This window comes from Dendroctonus ponderosae, unplaced genomic scaffold (assembly GCF_020466585.1).
Source record: "Dendroctonus ponderosae isolate FM_Combo_2020 unplaced genomic scaffold, Dpon_F_20191213v2 Dpon_F_20191213_11, whole genome shotgun sequence".
Taxonomy (NCBI): Eukaryota; Metazoa; Arthropoda; class Insecta; order Coleoptera; family Curculionidae; genus Dendroctonus; species Dendroctonus ponderosae.
In genome coordinates, this window is record NW_026017213.1 from 6,707,442 (window position 1) to 6,731,543 (window position 24,102).

The window sequence follows — 24,102 nt, forward strand, 5'->3', positions numbered from 1 at the left end:
AAAATTCAAGTTCCTCAAAATACCTCGAGTGATACATCATTTTGATCGGAAAGAGCCAAGGAATGCAACGAGCTAATTAAAAGACACCGGGGCCTTGCCAGTTCCCAAATAATCAACATTTTCAGTCTATTTTGAACGGTTTTTGAGCGGTAGCAATCTTCAACGGACGATATCTTCCTTATTTTCAACCCACAACTTTCGTGTTCGCCATTGGGCAACTTGGGGTAGTGTGAGAAGTAACTTCCGATCTGAAAGGGTTTTTTCAATTTCAAGTTTTGCAGATGTACACTTAAGAAAAACATGAGTGCAAGGACTTCAAAAGCATCCAAATGATCGCCAGATTTTTTGCGAAAATTTAAACTTTGAGGAGTGTTTAACTGGAGTTTTTCACTTCAAATAGGGCACAAAGCGGCTGTTGATCTGAAAGGGTTTAGGCAAAATTAATTTTTGAAAAAGCACACAACTGCGAAAGACGTTAGGGCGCGTTTGCAAGTGTTGTTTCAAAGGCGTGCTACTATTCGTCAGGTTTTTTTCAACTGTTATAATTCCACAACATTAAAATTAAAGGGAAGTTCACCCTTTTTAATGCAGCCAATAGCAAGTTATTAGTTGTCTTGGATTTTGCACAATAAATTTTTTAAAACACGGTTACCCAACTATGAGAGGTATTTGAGGCGCCTACTGAATTTCGTTCCCAATATCCCCCAATATTGCTCAAAGTTTTTCGAGCTTGGTAGAAACAAGCACCAACACTGCATCCCTTTTAGAAAATAAATTAACAATTTTCCGAAAATTTGCAATTTGGAAAATTCTGCTTTACACATTTGACAACACTGCCCTAACATATTGGCGTAGTTCCACTCACGACAAAGAGAATCGTTTAAAGAAAATAACCTTTGTATTTAGGGTTTGCAAAATATTTTGATGGCCAGGAGATTTGCGGGATAATTCAGCGTTTCAGGGCAATTTTGCACGTTTTTTAAGGCCATATTATAAAGATTCTTCATCTGGGAAACATGTCGGATAGTGAAGCTGATGCGGACCCTCAAAGGGTAAGTTGTCCAAAAGTCTGCTTACCTCTAAAATTGTTTAGGATTACAGCTGCGACCCCCAAATGTTCTTTTGTATTATAAGGGACATCCTTTCTTCGTCTACTCCGTTAAAAATGTGCTCACTTATTAGTTAATAATACAAACACGATCCGACTGTAAATGCCCAGTGCACTGACTAAATGTGCTAAAGGATAAATAGTTATGAGATAGTGCCCGGGCTAACGCTATATAGGCTTTTCCTTATGTTTCCAGCGAAAAATCCGTGAAAATATTGCTGGTATGAGTTTCGAGGAGCTCATTAAGCTGAAGGAAAAGATGGGCGCAAAAATATACAACCAAACAGTGTTAGGAGCATCCCAGGTAAAAAAAGCGGTTGATCAAAAAGTGGTTAAACGATCGAACAAAAACAGACCGAGAGAAATTACCTCAAAGATCAGGCCCAAACAGATCAGGGCCATTCTGGAGAGTAATAGTACGTGAATTTATCACTTTTCTGCGGGTGTGGAAAATGAAAAGTTTGTCTCTTGCAGCCAGTTCAGCCGATCTCCAATCAAAAGCTCCTGCCTCGAGGGATCCGAGATTTGATCCCTCTTGTGGGACACTTAATAAAGCGATCTTTAAATACAACTATACATTTTTGAATGAGCTGCGGCAAAAAGAAAGATTAGCGTTGGAAAAGGAGTATAAGGAATGCACAAATCCTGAAAGAAAGAACACGATCAAATTCCTAATTCAGCGAATTGTAAGCATGTATTTCAGCTGCTAGAAGACAATTAATCAAAGCGTGTTTGTGTTTAGGACAATCAAACCAGAGAGGAGGAGCACTTGAGGAAAATCGACGAAAAAGAAGGGAACGAAAAGCGCGAAATTCGACAGAAGCTAAAACAGGGCGAGAAACCAGTATATAAAAAGAAATGTAAGAACATTTAGGGTTAAATTGTTTAGTTGCTAACGTATGTTTTAATTATTAAGCGGTCAAGACGGTGGAGAACCTGGTTGAGAAATATGAAGAACTGAAAAACACGAACAAACTGCAGAAACACATCCAGAGAAGGGCCAAGAAGGTGCAAGTCAAAGACAGGAAAGCACTAGAGAAAATTAAGGGAAGTTAATGATCATTAATCCAGCAATAAATAAATAGATCAAGCAAATAAATTGTATCATTTCATCCCAGTTTTGGGCCTGGGAGGCCGAAGTTACGAAATCGAATGGAGAAATAATATACTGGGTGTCCGAGTTGAAATAAGCAAGTATGATTGAACGCAATCGGGAAGCGTCGCCATCTGGCCAACGTATTTTTTTAAAAATGTCTAAATTAGCTGGCTATTACTAGATTAAAGCGATTTGCAATGGAACAAGCTGTTCTTTTAATCAAAATAATATTTGATATTAGTAGGAAAATTAACGATGACGCCCTTTATATATCGATAATATAAACCGGATTTAGAGCGATTTTATTTGCCGTTTAAAATCCACCCTTCTAATTTTTCTTATGCCAATTCCATTTTCAGTTAATTTAGTTTTATTTATCAAACCTCTCCCTGATTTTTCCGCAAAGTTAAAATGTATGCACATCAATCGATATCGGTTCACCTGTCTACTTCCTGACAGTTTGGCACTGACAACAGGTGAATGCTATTTGAAAGTGGCGCCCGTTTAGGACCAATTTTTACGATTATTTCTGCTAAATAGTGACTATTTTATAGTGAAACAAGTGTTTAAGTACGCGAGTGGGACTCACTTTACGAACAGTCGTTTTATTCCACAAATTTCTCGTTTACTTCAGCGCAGCCTTCAAAGAGATCGGTAAGTTGACATTAACAAGTGCATGAGATGTAGATGTGAGCCCCTCCGTTCAATATGGGGCACAGCGACTTGTCGCTATGTTATAATTACCTTATTAATGTAATTAGCAGCCTTTCATCATAACTCTTTGTGCCTTATCGGTGAAGCGATGTCTATCCAGGCATTCGCTCAAGGGGGCCCCTATCCGTTGTTTGGAACACCTTGGGGCTTTTTTGAGTCTGCCTACACTAAGTGCACAGTTTCACAATTCACTATCGATGTACTACCATTATTTCAGTTCCACTCATAACTCCTGATTCATATTCTCATTGTCAAGTCACGCTTTTGTGAGCCCCTTTTCTTCACCTATTTGCCAGAGGACATAAGTCTGTTTTGTAACTGGCAAGTGTTTATTTTGAGTCCAAAGTTAGGTCAGATCGTCTTCTTTTGATGCCAGGAATATCGCAGTATCATTTTGAGCATGTGTTTACGGGTCACCCTGTATAAATAGTCAGCTTTAAAAGAGGCAAAATTAATAAACAAATGGGCTTCAGATGATTAGTGGTAATAATTTAAATGAACAAAAAACTATGCGAGTACATAAAATATATAATTTATTTATTTATATAATATGCATTTGCTATATATTTATTTATATATTAATATATAATTGATTAGATTATACATATACATATAACTATTTTAACTGCATTAATAGTATTTTTTGTTCTGTTTTTTCTTTCAAAATATTTCCCTCCTATACAATTCACTAAAACATTATCATATAATAATCCAGATAAATATAAATTATCATATAATTGGATAATATGATATAGGTACACGCGTTCCAGCCACTTGAAAAACATAACCTATAGTTTAATATCGTTATAATAATTTTATTTTTTTCATATTTATTTTGTATAAACATACTCTTATACTAGACGTGGAACATGTACAGGGTGACTGGAGTACACAGAGCACTGTATGTTTTCAAATACTCACATCTATGCGATGTGAGTAAAGCGAAATAGCGCGCACACAGACACACACAGGAACAAACGATCGGATATTTGAATAAAATCTGCGAAAAGTGGTTGAATTTGAAAAAATACCTCACCCTGCATATCGGCGAACAATCACATTCGGTAAAACCGATTCTAGCACCAATCAGAAACATGGAAAAAGTATGGAAAGGAAAAGCGAGAACCAAAATCTGCCTATAGAGCAACAATTTAAAAAGTATAAAACGATTTTAGAACTGTATTATAGATGTATATATATAAATTTATAAAGTACGCAATTGGAGATTTAGCGAGGCGCCGGACGGCCAGGACCGGCTTCGAACCTATTCGCTCTCGAAATCTGGACTTTGTTATATATCTATACATATAAAAAAAGTTTGCCCCCAACTCAGATTTAGTTCCTTTTTCCATCCTTCCTAAACCTAAGATACTATTAGAAAAAGCCTTGCTTAATAATACTATTGAACTATTACTCATAGAAATCATAACATATTGGTTTTGGGTGGAGATTCAATTTTGATTAGCTCCGTTTTCTCGTTCAAACAATGACAATAAAAGGAAAACAATTTCCTACATTCGGCTACAACCAACCCTGCTAGCTAGTCCGACCCTGTCAACCAAGCAGGCTATCCTGCATAGTAGCCGATCTTATCATGGAAAATCAAGAGCATCTCGGTGTTTCATGCTTAAAACAAAAAAGTTTGAAAAAATCGCTTTTCTAGACTAGCCATCCATTCTACAAAAACGAGGCTATTCCAAGGGACATAACTATTCCGACCACTGTGAGCAGTAATGCCCAAATATAGACCAGGTTCTCCTTGTAAAAGCGCTTAAATGACACGCCGTGCAGAAGCAGCGTTGCCATGTTCCGGTTTTTGGTGGAGTGGATGGGAGTCGCATGGCTAGAGAGCTTAGTGACGGCTGAAACATCGGCACTCGTCGTGGCAAAAGTAAGCGGGGGCGAGTACGGCCCTGGCAAGTCGCCAGCTGCAGTAACTCGTACTGAGCATACGCGTGCTAGATATTCCGTGCCAGGCTCCAGGCTCTGGATTGCGCACTTCGTTTCACTACTGCGGTGCACCTGAAAGAGAAAAACTACAATGTAAGCCTCAACTTGCAGTTTTCAAGTCGCCAACTTGCCTGCTTGTAAATCGGGTCTTTAGCCCGGGCAATTTGGACCTGGTAGATAATGCTGTCGTCGAAACCGTTTTTCGCCGACGACACCCATTCAATGCTGCAACCGGATTGGTCCACCTCTACCACCCGAGGTACCTTGAGGACCGCCGGTGGCGCCACCGACGTACTAAACCGGTATTCTGGCGAATAGTCGCCGGTTCCTGCGTCGTTACTTGCGCTAATCCTGCACAAATGACCAAAAACCACGCATTATAAACCGATTAAAGCCCAGGCATCCCCGTTTATACGATGGTACGATGATACGAAAGTGTTTCTATTGGTTGGAGATCTGTCAATTCGTACTTATCTGTATCGTACTACGTATCTGAACTGTACGGATAATCTGCCCGTGTATGGGGCGCTATTGGTTGGCGATCTGTCAATTCGTACGACGAAGTACGAATTGACAGATCTCCAACCAATAGCGCCCCATACACGGGCAGATTATCCGTACAGTTCAGATACGTAGATTCGATTCGACAGATCCAGATCGGACGAATTAAATCTTTTCCTGTCCACTAATTAACATACCAAGCACGAGTGCCGATTCTTCCAGTGGGATTGGAGGTATCAGATACGTTCGTTAGTGGAGCGAAATCTTACGTTTCAGACAGACTTGGTCTGGCGCGTGGTATTTCAAGAGAACTAAAAGATCTGGTCGTGGCAGAGGCAGAGGCAGATTAGTTAAACTAAGTGTTTAAAATGCGAAGCAGGAAACGGATAGCTATTGCTTGTGCTGGCATCATAGTGGTTTCAGAAAATCTACGCAAAAAAAGTGAGAAGAAAGTGGGTACCCTAGAGACTATAGATTGGAAGGGCGTCGGCAGCCATAGGATTTTTTTTTATAAACACGTTGTTATTAGAACTAAAATTAAAAAGGCAAATTGATCTACCACTTTCTTAGTGAAATACTGCAAATTCTGAGAAACATACATATGTGTTCTGAGCACACTCATTAGGTACCTTTTAGTTGAACCCCGGCTGTTCTGGGCAACCTATTTTGTTCGCTCATACAGTTGTTCGTAAAACCTATATTTTTAAATCTGAGCCTATATTATTAATGACTACATCTGATTTACTTTTGTAACTTCATATCTGGAATATATCATTTTTAGCGTCGCCTTTAACAAAGAACAAACGATTTTTACCACAATTTTTGCAGTTAACAATTGAAAATGTGAACATCACATAAAACATCATTGCGCTTGAACATATGGCCTAGTCTGTACATATACGGTCTGATTCTATATACCGTCTGTAACATATCTTCAATTCAAATACGAAGAATCACTTCATACAGTGGCAATTAATTTTCTTCGGCTCAAAGTAGGCACAAATTAAATTAATCGACCGCCTATTTACTGGGTATTTTATGAAAAGCTTCGTCTTCGTAATCGAAGTAGTGATTTTCTCCTGTGACAGCTACTATCTCATCATCTTCCAAGATTTCTATAGCCAAATTTTCGATCATCACCTCTTGCCCATTGCTTGAATTATAACATTATACACTATATGTCAAATCTGTACCAATGTCTACCGTTAAATTTTATCTGAATATGTATTTTCTTTAAGCCGCGGAAAAAAAATATATATGATGCGGCAATAATATATGATTATAGTATTCGCTTGTACCCACTAACGGCGAAATTTGGTCCGCAAGTCCAGATCTGCAGGTTTATTTTGTACGAAATTCGCATCGAGTTGTATCTGGCTCGTGATTAAGATATCACAGATATTTCGCTCGTGTATGGGGCGCTAATAGAAACACTTGCATCATCGTACCATCGTATAAACGGATGCATGAGACACAGGCTTGATGATGTAGAAATCAAGGAGAGTTGAAGTATAATTTGCATTAAATGCTTACCGAAACTTGTAGATGGTCGACTCATGGAGTTTATTCACTTTGCAACTCAGGGCGGTGCCACGGTACACGCACTGCCATTCTCTGGATCGCGTGTTTTCCATTTCCACGAAAAATTGGGTAAAATCCAGGTTTTTTCCTGCGCAAAGCGGAATTTTTTAGCTGTCAGACCACAGCACCTCGTTCAGATCAACTCACCTTCACCCCATTTGAGTTTCAAGTAGTTGTGACCCACGCCAATGGTTTCCAGGGTCGGAGCCGCGGGGGGGAGACGCGATGTGGTCGTTTTCCACACAGGCGAAAACTGCCCATTCGCTACTGTGTTTACGGCCTGGATTCGGATCTGAAACAATCAGGATCCTCTGTGAGTTAAACGCGAGTGAACAAAAAAATTTAAGCTATACTGCAAATGATAGAGGAGCAGGAAAAGGGACTACGAAACATCTTCCCAATTACCTTGTAGTGCGTTTCTGGATGAAGGTTGTCGATCCTGTAACGTTCCAGCGGAGCCTCAAGATTAATCAGCTGCTCCCCATTCACATCAATGTTGTAGCTGGTAATGGCTGCGCCGTTAGACGCAGGCTCCGCCCACCATAGCGCGATTGTGGTGGGCGTGGCCTCGCTGCGCAGAATGGTGGGCGCGGATGGGGCAGCTGGTGGTGTCAAGGTGGCAGCAACAGTCGAGTAGGGTCCAGGACCTATAGATACGGTACCACGATTTTCAACAGGAAGCATAAAAAAAGCATATAGTCCAGCAAGATAATCAGATCAACTTACCGGCAGAATTAAAAGCGCGGACCCTAAAAAAGTAGGTGTGGAAAGGCAGCAAGTTTTTCGCGTCGAAACTAGTTTGAGGACCCTGATACAGGCTGGAGAACTGGCTTACATCCTCAGGATTTTCCGTGTTTACCTCCAACCTAAAATGCTCATTAGAGCAGGCGTGTCTCACTTTAGTGTCGGAACTTACTGATACTCAGTGACAAGCGCTCCGTTGTTTTGAGGCTCTCGCCACTCCAGGAAAATGTGGAACGCGGACCGACAAATGAGGCTAATGCCATTTGGAGCTGCCGGAGGCGCTGCCCCAGATACCACCTTCAAGCATTCTGACCAAGGACCTGCACATATCCTGCAAAAAATGAGTTAATTTTAAAAAATTACTACTGAGCAAGTCGAGTACTCACCGGTTGACTGCCCTAACGCAAAATGCGTATTCCTGCCCGGGCAGGATTCCTCGGTCCACCGTACATTGAGTGTCTTTACTCTTGTGCACGATCACACGACTGGAATCTGGATTCGTCTGGAAAATGGCCAAGACGGAGATTTATTGTGAATTGAGTGAATTAAGTGAATCGATTAAAACGTACCATCTCGAGCTCATAGTCCAAGACGGGGGCGCCACCATTATAGTCTGGCTCCGCCCAGCTCACAGTCACAGAGTTCGGCCCCGCCCTTTCCATCAATGTTGGCGCGCCGCATACTCCTGGACCAATCGCCTCACTTGTCACCGTGCATGGATCGGAGGGCACACTTTGACCCCCTGGAAATCCATTCCAAAAAAGACTAGAACCCGAAAAGGGAAGTGAGTGGAGAGCGTTTTGATGCTTACCGGCCGAGGCGCAGCTCACGCGCAACTGATAAGTGGTGCCAGGAGTAAGCCGATCACAAATTGCCTCTGTGTCGGGTCCTGCGTATGCCACCTCGTAGCCGCTGCCCGAATTCACCTCCAAGATATACCTAGAATAAACCCGGATGATCAGGCCACGAGCTGTTAACACTCTCTTTCAATTAATGAGTGTTAAGATGAGGGAAGTGAAGTGAAAGATGAGGAATGTTACCTGGTGATCTCAGCGCCGTCAACTCTGTTGGGCGGTTCCCACTTGAGCCGAAAAGAGTATGCGTGGATCCGTCCCTTGACCACGGGCTTGGAGGGACGCTCGGGCCGATCAGGCTTCGTGCGGAAGGTGACCTCCTCGCTCCAACTTGAAATACCGCCCTCATTGGTGGCTCTCAATCTGTAACACCAAACATATGTTGGCCAACGAGTTTCGGATAGTGCAAGTCTCCACAACCCCCTTAAACGTTAAAAGATGATACATTTGAAATAGATGCTCAAAACTACCTGAAGACATAGTCACTAAAACTGGCCAGCCGCTGACACACATACGAAGTGTCCCGTCCATTGTAGACGCTCAGGTGACCGTACTTGGTGCGCAGATCGTTCATCTGCAGTGTGTACTCCTCGTCCTCGACGCGCCGCTGCCACTGGACATGCAAACTGGACACAGAGGCCGCCAGCAGAGTGGGAGGGGCAGGTTGAGGTGGAGGCATGTCCGTAGTCCTAAGGGATAGAAACTTATAATTGTGGCTGCTGTTTAGTGCAGTCGAAGCCTACTAACCGAAAAGAGACTGGTTCGGAATAGGCACTCCGCCCCACTTCGTTGACTGCGGCCAACCGGAATCGGTAGGTGGTGGCCGGTTGGAGTTTCTGCAGGTTGTACTGCGTGCGACTTCGGATCCGGTGCACTTCCTCAAACTCTCCCCCTTTGCCAGCGTCGTACTCCAGAACATAGTACTGGATGCGGGATCCGTTATCGGGAACTTGACTCCATCTAACCGGTGAAAATGCATTAATTAAAAGAGTTTTTGCTGTCCTTCCACCCTGCCTACCTGAGCTGTAGAGAGTTTTTCGTCTTTGCGCCAAGCTTGGGTGCTTGCGGCTGATCCGGTTCGCAGCTGGGTGTCAGGAATTTCACTGGATCAGTGGCATAGCCTTGCAGCTCATCAAGATGCACCTGCAGGGACACTGAGTACTCCTGGCCGGGCTTCAAGTCCTAAAACCAAAGAGAACGTTTACACTTGTCCGAAACCGTCCTTTGAAGTTAACTGACTTTAATGCGACAGCTATGGGATGGTCCTTTGTAGATCGACTTGAACTTCATCTCTCCTCTAGATGCGTCCCTTCCTCTGTCGCTTAGCAGCACCTCGTACCATAACTCGCTCTCCGGAATGTCAATCTCGTTGGTGCCGCTGTCGTTACTGGCCGACTCGGACAGCCGCAAAGGAGGGGCCCACTGGAGGAGGGCATTTCTCGAGCTCAACTCGGCAACTTGAGGCGCCTGGACGGAGGAGAGCAGATCAGTCACCACCTGGACCGACTCCTCCTCCTCTGCAACACTTTCCCGTTCATCGCCCTCTTCGCTGCTCCGTCCGCGCTTCAAAGCAGGCCTGGACCCGGGATCTGGGCCCTTTTGTTTCTCCTGCAGTTTCTTTTTCAATTTCGTATGCTGCCGTTGAGTGCGTTCATCCTGCCAATGAAAAGTGATTACCATGCAGAACTTTCCAAAACAGATTTTGCAATGGAACCCTGTAGGGGAGTGAAAGGGAGGACTGCCCAGATAAAAGTGGTATAGTAGAATCCAAAAAAGGTCAAACATTATGTCTAGAGACAATCTGGGGGACCAACAGAGATGAGTGGTGGTCGGGAATAGAAAGACGTAGACGTTGTAGATGCAAGTGGCTCATTGCGCAACTTTGAATACAAAAAACCTACCTTGTAGCAGGTGGTTGGTGGTGGTGGTGGCGACGGTCCTGGATGAGCGGGGTTGAGGGGCACTTGTGGGCCTGGCATGGAGGGGTATTGCGCAGGATACCCGGAAACGGAGCTCGGGTAGTACGATTGTTGCGATTGCGCTACAGCGGCACCGTTGGCACTCTGCAACAAAAATAAGAATTTACTGTGAAGTTTCTTTAAATCGGCATGATGCGAGGTGGTTGAAATGTATCAAAGAAGGCGTGGCCTGTTTTCCTATGTGTAGATTGCACTGATGCACTGATGGCAGAGTAGTAGAAAAGCGCATTTCCCCAAGAAACGCCACTAAGGCGATGGTCTGTAAGACAAGCATAGTTTTAAGCGAAAGGGGTGGAAACGGGAAAATTGCCACTCTATTCAACAAGAGATTAGTATTCTCTCAAACCTCATCACCAGGAGGATGAGTGCTATATGCCGAATATTCCCGCAGAAGTATATTTTTTGTAATAATGTAATGACGAGTATTTCAAACTGCGGCAACGCTGTTTTTTACAACTGTCGTCACTGGTGGTATTTCCCCGTTTTCTTAGACGCAGTTCGACATCCTAATAAATGCATCTTCTTCAGCATAAAACCACCTTTTCTTCGGGAAAATCGTTAATCCCAAGAAAAATACCATCATTCACGCACTCAATCAAAAGCAACCTTACTTTAAATACAACTGCTACACTTTCACATGCAGACAAGCCATCAGCAGAAAGCTCGGGTTGGTCATGTTTCAACTGCGTTTCTTCCTGCATTTTATTTCGAACAGGAACCCAAGCATATGCAATAACTAAAAAACTGAACCAGCACGTCAACAAACGCTGATAGCACTTATCTTAAGTACCAACTACTCGGTGAAAACGTCAACGCTGCGTTAAAAGCGCCCTCTATGAAAATTTGGCGCTTTTGTAGGTGGTACCAGCATGTTAACCCACAATTACTGATAAGGGAAATTGAATGTTCAGTTTAATGGATTAATTTATGGCTGAGCTTTGAAAAGTGGATTGTGCAATTTTCTTAAATGAGTGTAAAACTTGTGTTGTTGAGTAGAAAACGTGTCCTAAACAGGCCAAGTGCCCCGGATCCAGCGGCATAGAACATACAACCTAATAGAAACAGCAGAAGCGCATTAAGTGAAATGAAAAATAAATTAATTTAATTAAAGAACCAGAAACAGGTCAAAGATATGGGCTTGCAAGCTTTGAGTTCTGGGAATCACAAGTGCATATAATACAAACATAAATCTCCTACAAACATATACTTTGTTAATCAGTATGTATGAGGAGAACGAAATTAGCTTAGAAGCGAGTTCATACAGTAGACTTTTTTGGCTCTGAATCATATATCTATATGGACTGAGTATAAGAACTCAATATATCAGCAATTAATTTAAATTGTATTGTTCCGAAACATGGCCAAGCCGACGTCTTCAAATCGGTCCTCACATTGTTTCAATATTTCCAATACAAACCTGCATCGCTTTGGCTTCCAATTAAAACCTATTAACTACTAAAAATAGCTCGATGCATACGCATCATAAACTCTAATCACGCTTAATGTTGTTGTTTGTGCATGGGATTTTCGATCTCAATGGTGTCTTCTCTATGAAGAATCTGATTTCAACGAGGAAACAAAACGCAGTGTTTTCAGTTGGTTTCCTCAAATTTACTCCAGTTCCAGTGCGGCAATTTTTATTTTCTTCGACCGCCTGGACTGGACTTTTACGTTCACAAAATATAAATTTGCTTTGCAAAGAGGTAAAACTTTATTCCTGTTCGACATTGTTAAACCTGATAGTTTTGAAGAGCACAATTCCAAAACTAACCACGCGTCCATGTCGCAGATGTTCTGTTTTCTCGTTAACCGATTCTGAACGAACGCAGTGGTTTTGCAAAGTTGCAGAATTTAACGATATGGAATACGATTTTCCTTCAAAAGCTCCAGACCAGAAGAGTTCTTGGTGTTGTTGTCACAAAGTCACTGTATAGAATTGAGAATTTATAAGTGCTGCCCCAGAGAGAGCATAAAACCTGCATGGATCAGACATTTTACAGTATTCCCGCAAAATATCCAGCTCAGAGCCCATGATTTCTTCGACCCACACGAAGGCTTCCATCGAAACATCGCTGATCTCTCAGCATGTCTGGAAGCAGCAAAATCTACTACAGGAATTGCTCATGAGGTACAGACCAAATAATGTGGAGAGATGAATGATGAAACAGCCGAATTCTACTCCAGAGTAGGCTTTCGGCAGGGGTTATATAGTGAAGAGGGGGAATGGAATTATATAGAAACCACTCACCTCTAGTTGATGAACGTAAAATGGATCATTAAAGCAAACATTAGGGATCTGCCGAGTCAAGCGAAAGGAAAAACTAGGAATGTGACATCAATCAAAAAAGATCACATTGAACACACTTACATAGTGATTGGTGTTTTGTAATGGCAGTAGATTCGCATGTTGAGAAGGTGACAAGATCACGTGTCGCAAGGTGCCATTCTCGTCGACGATCTGCTGCACCACGTGACCGGGCGGCACGTGCACCGGCATTGCAATTGGTGGCGTTTGATTGGTTGACACCATYGGTACTGTCACAGGACCTGTAAAGAAAATCACTTTTGAACATTCTCATATGCTACTCGTCTTTATCTATGCTCATATGAACCAACTATAGYAAAGTCCGCTTAATAATGAACCCGGTTACAGTGAACTTCCGGTTAAAACGAATTTAATTGAAACGTCGTCCATAAAGACCAACGTATTTTTTTACTGGTTATAACGAACCCGTTTATAACGAACTACCCGATATAACGATCACTTTTTAGGTTAGTTGTATATTCACTTCCCGTTTATAACGAACTTCCACGCTCAGCAACACCAATCGTGAGGAGGTGTTTATATTAGTGAGAGAGAGAGAGACAGGCAGTGACATGTTGTTTTTTACCGCGTTATGTATGTAAATCGTTTTAGAATGGAAAAATAAAAACGCAAACCTTTTTCACTAAATGAAAAGTACCAGATTATTAACAAAATAACAAGTGGAGAAAACAAAGTGACATTTGTAAGGAATTAGCACTTGGAAAGTCTACTGTTGCAACAATATGAAAAAACACAGATAACATTTTATCAGCGTATGACAAATCAAATGTTAGATGTAGGAAGTTAAAATTATCTGCACATGAAAAGGTTGACAAGGGACTTATTAAGTGGTTTACTCAAAAAAGACAAAAAAACGTTCCCATAATTGGCAATGTTTTGCAAGAAAATGCTAGTGAAATGGGGAGTAAAATCAAAAACAAAGAGTTTGCTTGTTCTAAAAGTTGGGAAGAGCCTTTCAAGAAGAGGCATAATATCAGTAGCGGAAAAATTGTTAGAGTCGGCCGGTGAAAAATTCTTCTTATGAAAACGTTAGAGGCGATCGATAAAAATGAAACATTTTCTATAAATCTTTTAGATGCAGTCAATTTCATTCATAGAGCTTGGCAAAAAGTTAGCCGAAAAACCATTGCAAATTGCTTTAAGCATGGGGGATTTGTAAGAAAAGAAAATGATTATGAACCAGACGATGAAATTCCACTTAACGAATGGTGAGAAAAGTATAAACACTCTGACTACGAGTATGACACAGACGAAGATGTCCCAATGTTGTCGAAGAACAAGTTAAAACGAAATTGAGTGATTTCAATTTCTTCGAATATGTGAGCATTGATAATGGCATTCTTACAAGAGAAATGTTGACCGATGAGCAAATTATAGACTCCGTAACCTCATCTACAGCTTTAAGCGATAATGAGAAAGATGACGTTTTAGGTGAAACGTATTCTACTGTAGACACTAATGCTGTTCCAACCACTTGTGAAATGACAAAAAAAGTGTCAGAAACTCGGAATTCTCTACAATCACGCCAAGTTCCTAATCATATCTGGAAGTCCTTTTGTGACCTTGAAAACTACATAAATAACATCTATTTTTGCAGTAGAAATGTACAAACAAAAATTACAGACTTTATGAAGTAGATTTCAAATTGAATTTTGTTTATCTTTTTGTGTTCTTTCTACTACTACTCTATGTAAAAATAACGAAATAAAATACCCCACGTGTTTTTGTATTATTATTCCTTTATTAATTAACTCCGGATATAACGAGCCAGTTTTAGTTCATTTTTCAAGTTCGTTATATCGGGACTCAACGTTGGAGGCAATCAAACCTCGCAACAGAGCCACTGGTTTACTATGGTCTACATTGGAGTCCGCTGATGTCACTTTTGAAGCAACCGACTCAATTTCAGTATAAGTAGTTTGTGTTAGTCTGTCAGTTTGTTGATTAGTCTTTATAAGACATTCGTTACGGTTTCAAGGATAGATGTAAAATAGTATATTATGGTACGCGAGACGAAAGTGGAAGTTCCGCCACTGCTTGACGGGGACGCCCGAGGCGAAGCCGAGGGCCCTTGACTTTCGTCATGCGTACCGTGCGTACTATTTTTCTTATATAAGGTTTTGAAAAAAAACTTTGAAAATGTTGTCAAAACAGTCAGTGACAAAGTCAAGGTGTCAGAGTGCGTGGCGGAAGAAGAAAATTTGTAATGGGTAAAAGTGGTGCTTTGAAGATGGACCCATTTTTTGCCAATTATTCAACATTTTTTTCAACATCAACAACACAATATTTTCATTACGGTTTCAACGTTAGAAGCAAAAATATCAATTTTTTGCGCATGTTCGTGTTAAGTCAGTCTGTCAGAGTGTGTAGTAAGTGTTAAGTGTCATGTCAGCACCAGGACTATGGACTTTTCCATGGCTCTGATAAAGCCCAATTTTCTATTGGTTGGCTCTACTGAGGCCGTTTAGTTACGCGCTCCAGCGCAGTAGATGGCGGCAGCAACTAAATCTAGCGTATGAAAGGTAACAGGTTTGAAATTCTCTGTCCACAAGTTGTTGTCCTTTTTGCTCCTTATCGAATTAATGCAACCGCGAATGCAACAGAGAATCAGTACATTCAGTTTGCTGCGAACCATGACCTGTTGCTGAAACGTAAACTGCTCTTGCATCAAGGATTTACATCATTTTCAATGCAAATTTTCGATTTCATCAATGAAGTAATAATTGTGAATTTTGCTTTCCCAATGCGGGTTTTACCACCAACAACCGACAAACTGGAGCAATCGAATCGGCAACATTTTTCTTGTGCTTCAATTGTTTTACGTGATTGAATCACCAATAATCGTCGTCGGTTGTTTAGCACGCCTAATTAAAAAAACACTCATGCAATTTCGCAATAAAACAAATGCGGTTTATTTTCAAACTCCCACGGATTTGAAACAGTTAGAACTGTAGAGGAGGGCCAGGTTGCCAAAGCGGCATGTGAAAAACCTCGGTTTTCTGCGCAAACTGGCTTCGGGAAATTCAGTTGATTGATGCCAAAGAGAAATCCGCTAATGGTGCACTTTAAGTAGTACAGAGACTATGGAATTAAGTTAAGATGGGCTGCCGCAATAATGAAAGTAAGGTTACGGTAGGCAAAACACCAGTGCAGTGCAGTTTCAGGCAGTTTGATGGCATTGATTCGGCCGCTTTTTGAGGACACAAGGGTTGTCAAATGAATTTATCAGAAAACACCCACAAGCCTCCCAAAATGCCTCGAATTCCATATAAATTTCATCAGATAATAAATAGGTTTGCTGATTGATTGAACTTGGCGGCGTTTTCTTCTTTGGCCTCTTGTGGCGACTAAAACAGTTACGATCTGAAAACGGTTACTTTGTTGATGCGACAACGTTGCACCAGATGTAAGCCAGAAAACCCAATTCGGTTTAGGAATGCGAATCGTGATTTGTGCGAATGTTTCTCTTTGATGCTGCCCGGATTATGCAAGCCGGTTTATTAGACCATTTCCTAGATGACATTTTGGCTCGATTTTCCATTGTCCATGGTTACATCAGGCCGGTTTCGTGATCTTTGTCTAATCGATTGAGCGGCATTTTGCCGTCACTTCCTATTAAGCCAAAAAGCCTTGGACATTGAACTGTTCGACTACTTACTGGGTACCAACTAGCCTGTGAATGAGACAATTTGAATTGTACTGATCGACGATAATTAGTCATCGCAAAAACGATCAAAATTCCCGATAGAACTGGTCCTATTTATAATTTCACGGATGTCTGGCTTTTTTAATTACCAAGGACATCGAACGCAAACAAATACACAGACAGACACAAAGTTTCCTCATGTTTTAACAACTAGTGAGGCAATTGGGCTGGGGGATCGAAAGAGCGGGTGAAGGATTACAAACAGTTAGAGTTACATTTGTCTAGAACCCGGTATGTACTTATAACAGAGTCGGTTGTTATTGAACGACCCCCGTACCGGTAGTACCAGTCTCTTTTACGCTCCGCGGAGCGGTTGAACCCGAGGTATTTTCAGTTCAGACACTTTCAAGGCCGACGGTACTAACGGACCGGATTACCACTCGAACGACCATTAAATTCCGTGGAGGTACTTTAATAAATCCGTCTGCAGTCAACGTTCCAGTCGTACCTTTTCCAAGTGCACGAACAGTCTGGAAAAGTGACTCACCATATTCTCCTGGATGGAGGTGCATATGGTGGGGACACATCTCCCCACCAGGAACATAGTGGTACTGATCCCCTGGATAGTACTCCCCATACGGGGGTGGGGAGCAGTACTGCACCTCATGCGCATTGTTATGATGGTGGTGGTGGTTGTGGTGGTACTGACCACTTGAGGTGGAAGACGACGTTTCGACCCCTTGGCTCGCCACCATTCCGCCGGCAACGAGTCTTCCGGTGCCTCCACCTTATTGAAGAATTGGTTGTTCAGATAAAGGGAACCACCCGGGAAGGTTGGGGTGGAACAGCGAATTGGAGCCAAAACTTTTCAGCGAATCGATTTATAGTTCTACTGACTATTTCAGCTTGCTTTGGTTGTACGTGTATATCACGCACAATAGTTTATCAACATCAATAACTCCCAATTTTGGGTACTGTTCAGGCTAATGGAATAATGAAAATGCCATTGATGCTAATGAGAGACATTAGGAGTACTAGGTACTTTTGATCTCAATAATGCACTGTTTTAAATGGGTTTAAGTGGATTTTGCATGCAATCGGTGAAGCGTTTGCAAACAATGACATAAGGAAGTTTTATTACCCATTTATAAGCCCTTAAAAAGTTCATAATCAGTAGTAAGTAGTACCATAAAGGAGCAGAAGAGAGTTTATTAGAAATCGGCTTAGAAGTTCAGTTGTTGTCATGGTAAAATGTAAATTTTGGTCCTTCGAGCGGGATGTGTTGCAAAGCTAAGAAACCGCGGTGATTCTGGTTTGCTTTGATTTTGAACATTTGGAACATTTGCTCCCTTATAGGCACAATGTCGAGTCTTTCAAGATGCGAACTATTGAAGCGTGTACTACGGACATTCGAAGATGAGACCTGCTTTCGTCTGTTTTAATGTATTTAAACGGAAACAATCGTAGGTGAAAGTCGCTGTTGATCTACCTCGTTTTCCTATCCACCTTTAAGTACCGTCTATGTTTGCAATAGTAAAATTTTTGTATAGAGAGACTGAGAGAAGACAACAAATGCATACAAATAAAACGGAAACCATAATATATTATTCAAGGTGTCCGCGTACTAAACCAGCAAATGAAGAATGAGTAGTGTTTATTTAGAAGGATCAGATTGGGTCAATTCCTGACTCATTTAGATAACGCAATTTGATGTAAAAATCGTATTTTAATTGTAAACAGCGTCATATTTTGAGTCAGAGTTTTGGAGAAACAAATTTTTGAAATTCGGCTTGCAGATCTGGGAAATCCGAGAAAAACCAACTTAGAGTTTTGAAAATTTCTCAAACGCGCGTTGGAGACTCGATGCGCGGTGAAGTTACAGAGCATCTTCAGAAGAGTCTTCCGCATGTTGAGGACAAAAATCACGCTTTGATCTCGTCTAGTTTGGAAGCAACGATTTTTTTTAGTCCGGTCTACTGCCCAAAAAACTGCACGTTGGAAGAGCTTTAAAGTGCAACTTTGACAAATTCTCAAGAACCTCTTAATGGATGGAAACCAAACTCGCAGAGCATCTTAAGAAGACTCTTCTTCACGTTGGAAAAAAGTTTTGACAAAGTTTTGAAACTCGATTGAGACTAAACTCAAGGAAATTTGCATGCTTTCCAACCGGAACACCTTGTGTATATCAGGCCTACTTTTCCATTAAGCGCACCTTCTGGAATGCATCAATACAAAGATCCGGTTCTTTGCGACTCGGGATTTTCCGGGACACTTAAGAAAACACGAGCCAGTGGTGGAGGAGCGGCGGTGAAAGCGGACGGATAAGACCGTTTTGAATTAAAGAGTTCAATAAACTGTAGAACGCGAACGAATTCCGTATTCGATGCGTTTGCACTGAGGTTATTTGTTTTTCGCATAAACGTTGCCACTGTGGCCCTTCAGGCACGGCACTGGATTGACGAGCGAAAATCTAGTGCGCAAAGGGCTACGCAGTAGCGAAAAATCGCTTTCGAATCGTTTGTTTTCTTCAACTAGGCCATTGATCAAGTAGCCCCTGGTACCAAATGCAAGTTGAGCGGTTTAGCAAATATCCGGCATTTTCAGTTGCAAACACACAGCTCACGTTGTCGGTAAAAATAGCTGAAAACAAATGGTAAATCACGAATTGGTTTAAAAATAGATCAAAACTCCCTAATTTTCAGTAGAGGAGGAGGAGGCTGGTGGAGTTGGGGGGCTGAAGGCCCCCCGATTCAAAAACATTCAAAGCTGCTCGAAGTGTTGGCACCAATTCGCTTCATTATTCATAATGGGCAAACGTAAACAAGAAAATCAGGGGAACCGACCACGTCTCACTTGACCACGTTGCTCTGACACTTTACTAACACACTGGACACTATTGGACGCAAAAACCGAGAATCGGAGGTGTTTCCGGGACTGTCCGGGGAATTACTCGGGAATCGCGCCGGAAACGTGCTGAAAGGACAGCGCTGACCTGATGACCGGTTCGCGTTAGAAAAGGGGTGGTTCTTGTCGGTTCTGAACGGTTCCAACGAACGATATGAACTCGACGAGGATTCGGACACGACTGGCGAGTGGCGAGCGAGAGACGTGGCCCGAAAACTATCGGCAGGACGTTCTCTTTTGGACGTGGTACAAACTGCATATAATTCATGCTTCTACTCGCTTCTGCAAAGAACTTGATCGGCATTTGCATGTAAAAACTGTACACTTTTCAAATTAGTTAAATAACAATGGAAAATGTCTTTCTGCGAAATTGGGCAACAGCGCAATATAGTTCATTGGACTGAGATGTTAAGACATACCTACAATGACACGCAGTGGGTCGAAGGAAAACTAATCAGATTTCGGTTTTTTGCACTATTTTCCTGATCGAAAATTCCCTGATCAAACGACTGAACGAAAAATTGGCAAAGTCGGCTATTCGAAACGCACAACGTGAGACAGCAAATAAGCATATGGCAAACGGCTTATTAAGCGCAAGCGATTCATTGGTTATATGCAACTTTTGCATTATTCAACAGCATATTTTGACCATTTACTTAATTACCCACTCGATTGCCTGGAGGATGAAGGCCTGAATCAAGACGTGTCAAATTTAGGGCGACGTTTTGGCTTAGTGCTATCCATCGTCAACGATTTGTTATTGACCTAAAAACTTATAGGAATTAAAATGACATCAATCGGGGAGATCAACCGACTGCTGCGTGTTGGGGTGGCGATATTTTGGGAGTACAAAAAATAATTCCCACGAAAAACCTGAGATTTTAGCAAAAAACGAAATCACAAATTCGGCAACAGTGTATTTCGCACCTGCAAATCACTCGTTTATAAAGCGCAAATGGAAACAACCCGTCATTTTACGGGCGAAACGATAATTTGTCACTAATTAATTGCAAAAACTTCATGGAGCTTTCAAAATGTAATTTCTCAACTGAGTTCCAGACGGATGATCGAAGTTTAATAGCAGAAATTCGCAATTGATCATAGAAGGGTTCAACTTCACGTAATAACCTCACTTCACAACATCAGTTTTTGTTACTTGAAGAAGGAAATTGAAGATCGCTTAGTGTTCAACCTTGAACAGATGATGACATCCAGGTCAAATTAATGATTGGAAGGAATGGATTCAACATTATGACGTACTCATTGACATAGATAAGTTAGTATTTAAGTTAGGGCTTTTTGTATATTAACCAGATTCAAATAAAACTTCAGTAGAAGTTGCTATAGCGTTACAACCTAGGCTATTAACTAAGAGTATTAACTAAGACTAATCTTACAATTTAGTTAAAGTTGTTCTTTTTAATTTAACGTGATATTGTAAACATTGGTCCTTCGAGCCGGATCGTACACTTAGATAATTTAGCAAGTTTTAAATTATGGAAACCAGATACAGATTAGGTAGTTCTTCGGTGCTCTGAGCACAATCGTGCAAACAGTGCGTTCCCAATATCGTTAAAGTTTCTCCTTTCCGGCCCGTGGAGAACTGGTAGGCGCAATACGCGGCATTTTTGCAATTCGTTTTCCAGAATTCCGGCCGGTTATCGTCGACTTGTCACGTAGGCGCCCCGTGGCAGCAATCAGTTTTATAGGCTCAATGGATTCAACGAACTTTTCTATTACGGCCCTTAGCATCCACTAAATTTAATTTGTCACTCATTATCCACATTCCGACCGTTATCATCAGCACGGGTGAAGGTCAGTAGTTCCATCAGAAGAATGTCGTAACAATCGGTCTATTTTCTAGCATCCGGACATGTCGATAATGCGGCCCCTGATAACGACCGATTCGAGTATTTAAAAAGGGGAAAATCTACGGTTCTTCCTGGAACTTTTGCCAAAATCCCATTGGGGCCAGTAAATCGGTAGGATCTGAATATGTGCGTTTCTTATGGAGCCTCCAAACGCCAGAGTCGCGGCCCGTTGCCGAGCCTGATCTCAGTCCACTTGACGCAATAAAGACACACACATACAGTACTAGAAGTTAATTGAAAAATAAAATGCATTATTAAACGATGAATCACTGCCACTGGTGACATGGTATTTGAAATGGCAGGCTGCGCGTGACGCACTCCACTGGTATGGTGACAAATTACCACAAAAGAAGTGAGCGATGGATCGACGGCCCGGATGGCTATGACCGATTGCGATTTCTTTGCCTGCTAAAAGGACAATAAACTGGCATCTCGAATTTAAGGACAAACAATGAAACGGGCGATCAGTGCTGTTGACACACTTATGGCCTCCGAAACATGCAGACTTTACTCAATTAGACTTTTCGATTCAAATGCCTGAGGAGAGTGTATTTTTAATAGGGAAGTTGCGGATCACCCTCTACTCGAGTTCCCTGTAGTCTTTCATCTTACATTTTTGCGTGTTTAAGTTATGGACCGCACATTAGTTGTTCATCTCGGTTGGTCAGATTTCACGTTTTTTCGCGTCCTCGAATGAAAACGACGATTAGTATCACCAAAACGGTTATCTACAGGGCGGGATGAGCCTCTATCAAGGACCCTTGATTAGGAAAACGTTTTTCCGGCAGATGGATGTAAAGTTTCAGAAGCCCTTGTTACTCAGCCTCTCAATTTTGTGTGCTTCTCTAAGCCGAAGGGTGGGTGGAGGGAAAAATCGAAGGGCTCAACGACTCAGCAGTCGAATTATTAGGTTACGGAAATAAATGTAGGTTGTTTCTTGCCAGAGTTTGTCTTCATAAAACTTTGAGCAGATTTGACGTTGTGGCTAGAATAACCAGTCTCGGAAGCGTGCGGACCATCCTCTATTCGAGTTTCCTGTATAGTATCATCTTATATTTTTGCCTGTTTGGCTTGTGGGCAGCACATTAATTGCTCATGTTCATCTCTCGTTTCTGCGCGTTCTTGAATGAAAACGATGGTTAATATCACCACGCTTATCTAGAGGGTGGGATGAGCCTCTATCAAGGACCCATGATTAGGGAAACGTTTTTCCCGCAGATAGATATAATCTCCCTCTAAGGGAAAAGGTACAGGGCAAAATGATAGCGCTCAGCGGCGGATGGCCCGACTGCAAACATGATGGGTGAGTGATGGGAAGAATCGAATTATTTGATTATGGAAAGTATGAGAGGTTGTCCTATCTCGAAGGTATGCGGACCACCTTCGATTCTCATCGTTTATCTTTGTGCGTTTGTACGACAGCACATTATTTGCTCATGTTGATGGCGAGCGACCACCTGACAAAGCCCCATATCTAAAAATGGTTTAGCACGATATAATAAATGTTTATCGGCTTTGCAAGACCTGATTGGTCGTGTTTCTTGGAAGAATCGTTACCTAGTTGGGCAACGCAAAACAACAGCGAAACAAACAACTTTTCGATGTTTTTTATAAAAATAAAATGGTGGATTCCAGTTTGAACTCTCTTTCATAATGGGGTTTCCCCACCGGTTATTCTTGCACACCACGCAGCGTCCATTCTACACGACTGATGGTCCAAGGTGTGCTATTTTGCATTTCCGATAAAACCACCAACGTGCATTGAAATGGCTAGAGTCGATTTTGCATCGTTTTAAAAGTACTTTCCATTCGAATCGATAAAAAGTGAACGGTGTTATGCAGCCCAAGGTGACTGGCCGGTGGAATTTCGATAACTGGTAAAAGGAAAAGGTGTAACGAAGCTGAGTGGTCCTTCAGATCGACATCAAGAAGACAAACCGAAACAAACGTTTGTTAAAATCCCGGCCATTCCTTCTATGGAAAAACCAACACAAACGAATCTTCTGCTGCTCCTTCTTCAGCAGCCCCAGGGTCTACAATCAACGGGCACCTTCAAAGTCATATGAGAACATCCGAACCCATATTCAATGCTGAAAGCAGCTCATTCACATGGAATTAGCAACAACAAACCTCCTTTCAGTGCATGCGATAGGCGAACGAACGAATCGAAGGGAAAACGACCTTGCAGCCTGGCATTTCGCTTTGTAAAAACAATTCGAACCACTGGTTCTACCAGCCAACGAGATTCCACAAGGAAAATGTGAAACGGTGGATTGCGACACCAATTTTATACATCTCTAAAAGGGGATATTAGGGACGGGATGAGCCTCTGTCGAACACCCACGAAGGTTTTTTCGGCAGATGAAGGTGATGTTTCCAAAGCCGCTGTCACGCAGGTCTCCAGTTCCACTTGCTCCTTCCTTTAAGAGAGAATGTCGGTTTAAGGCAGAAATGAACGGGCTCATCAGCCTTTGATGGACGATTATAAAGGACTGTTCCGACGTCCAAGACTTTAGGCAGGAAATAAACGCTTAAATGCTTCTGCAGAGTAGAACAGAACCCAAACATTACTGAGCCCTTTGCGAGAGCTAAAAACTTTGGACTCTTTAGGTTAGATGCCGATGGAAACAGTCAGACGGACAAGGCGCTTTGAACAACACACATCACGTCTAGCTGCTTTGAACCATAAAACTACGTGCATAATCATGAGGAACAGTTAAAAAGAGTTTGTTTGAGGCATCCTGGCACAAAACACCACTTATTTTGTGATCCATACATGTCTCTATTTTCCATTATGCAAGATAATAATAATAATCAATAAAATAATG

At 41.8% G+C, this 24,102-nt stretch overlaps 4 protein-coding genes across 4 annotated transcripts in view; 3 read left to right on the top strand and 1 right to left on the bottom strand.

Moving 5' to 3' along the window:
• Positions 1-24,102, top strand: part of LOC109542730 (guanylate cyclase 2D) — a gene marked incomplete at its 3' end in the record, with an annotated part of 99,595 nt that overhangs the window by 7,101 nt on the left and 68,392 nt on the right.
• On the top strand, positions 861-2,203 carry LOC109542773 (ribosomal RNA processing protein 36 homolog). The gene is made up of 5 exons (XM_019912145.2): positions 861-1,052; positions 1,305-1,524; positions 1,583-1,794; positions 1,851-1,968; positions 2,025-2,203. The coding sequence occupies exons 1-5, from the start codon at positions 1,017-1,019 to the stop codon at positions 2,162-2,164; spliced, it is 726 nt and encodes a 241-aa protein (XP_019767704.1). The 5' UTR covers positions 861-1,016; the 3' UTR covers positions 2,165-2,203.
• The window catches only part of LOC109542769 (MFS-type transporter SLC18B1), a 41,255-nt gene continuing 19,828 nt past the window's right edge, over positions 2,676-24,102 (top strand). The window contains exon 1 of the mRNA XM_019912139.2: positions 2,676-2,858. The gene's annotated coding sequence lies outside the window, so the exon portion shown is untranslated. The remainder of the gene's footprint in view (positions 2,859-24,102) is intronic.
• The window catches only part of LOC109542760 (fibronectin type-III domain-containing protein 3A), a gene marked incomplete in the record, with an annotated part of 23,931 nt that continues 3,548 nt past the window's right edge, over positions 3,720-24,102 (bottom strand). Inside the window, 18 exon segments of the mRNA XM_048662436.1 lie at positions 3,720-4,940; positions 5,000-5,219; positions 6,903-7,038; positions 7,098-7,242; positions 7,356-7,597; positions 7,677-7,816; positions 7,867-8,025; positions 8,081-8,196; positions 8,264-8,436; positions 8,506-8,633; positions 8,735-8,911; positions 9,019-9,237; positions 9,296-9,508; positions 9,567-9,730; positions 9,788-10,204; positions 10,450-10,611; positions 12,776-12,823; positions 12,896-13,074. Coding sequence (XP_048518393.1) covers positions 4,596-4,940; positions 5,000-5,219; positions 6,903-7,038; positions 7,098-7,242; positions 7,356-7,597; positions 7,677-7,816; positions 7,867-8,025; positions 8,081-8,196; positions 8,264-8,436; positions 8,506-8,633; positions 8,735-8,911; positions 9,019-9,237; positions 9,296-9,508; positions 9,567-9,730; positions 9,788-10,204; positions 10,450-10,611; positions 12,776-12,823; positions 12,896-13,074 — 3,383 coding nt within the window.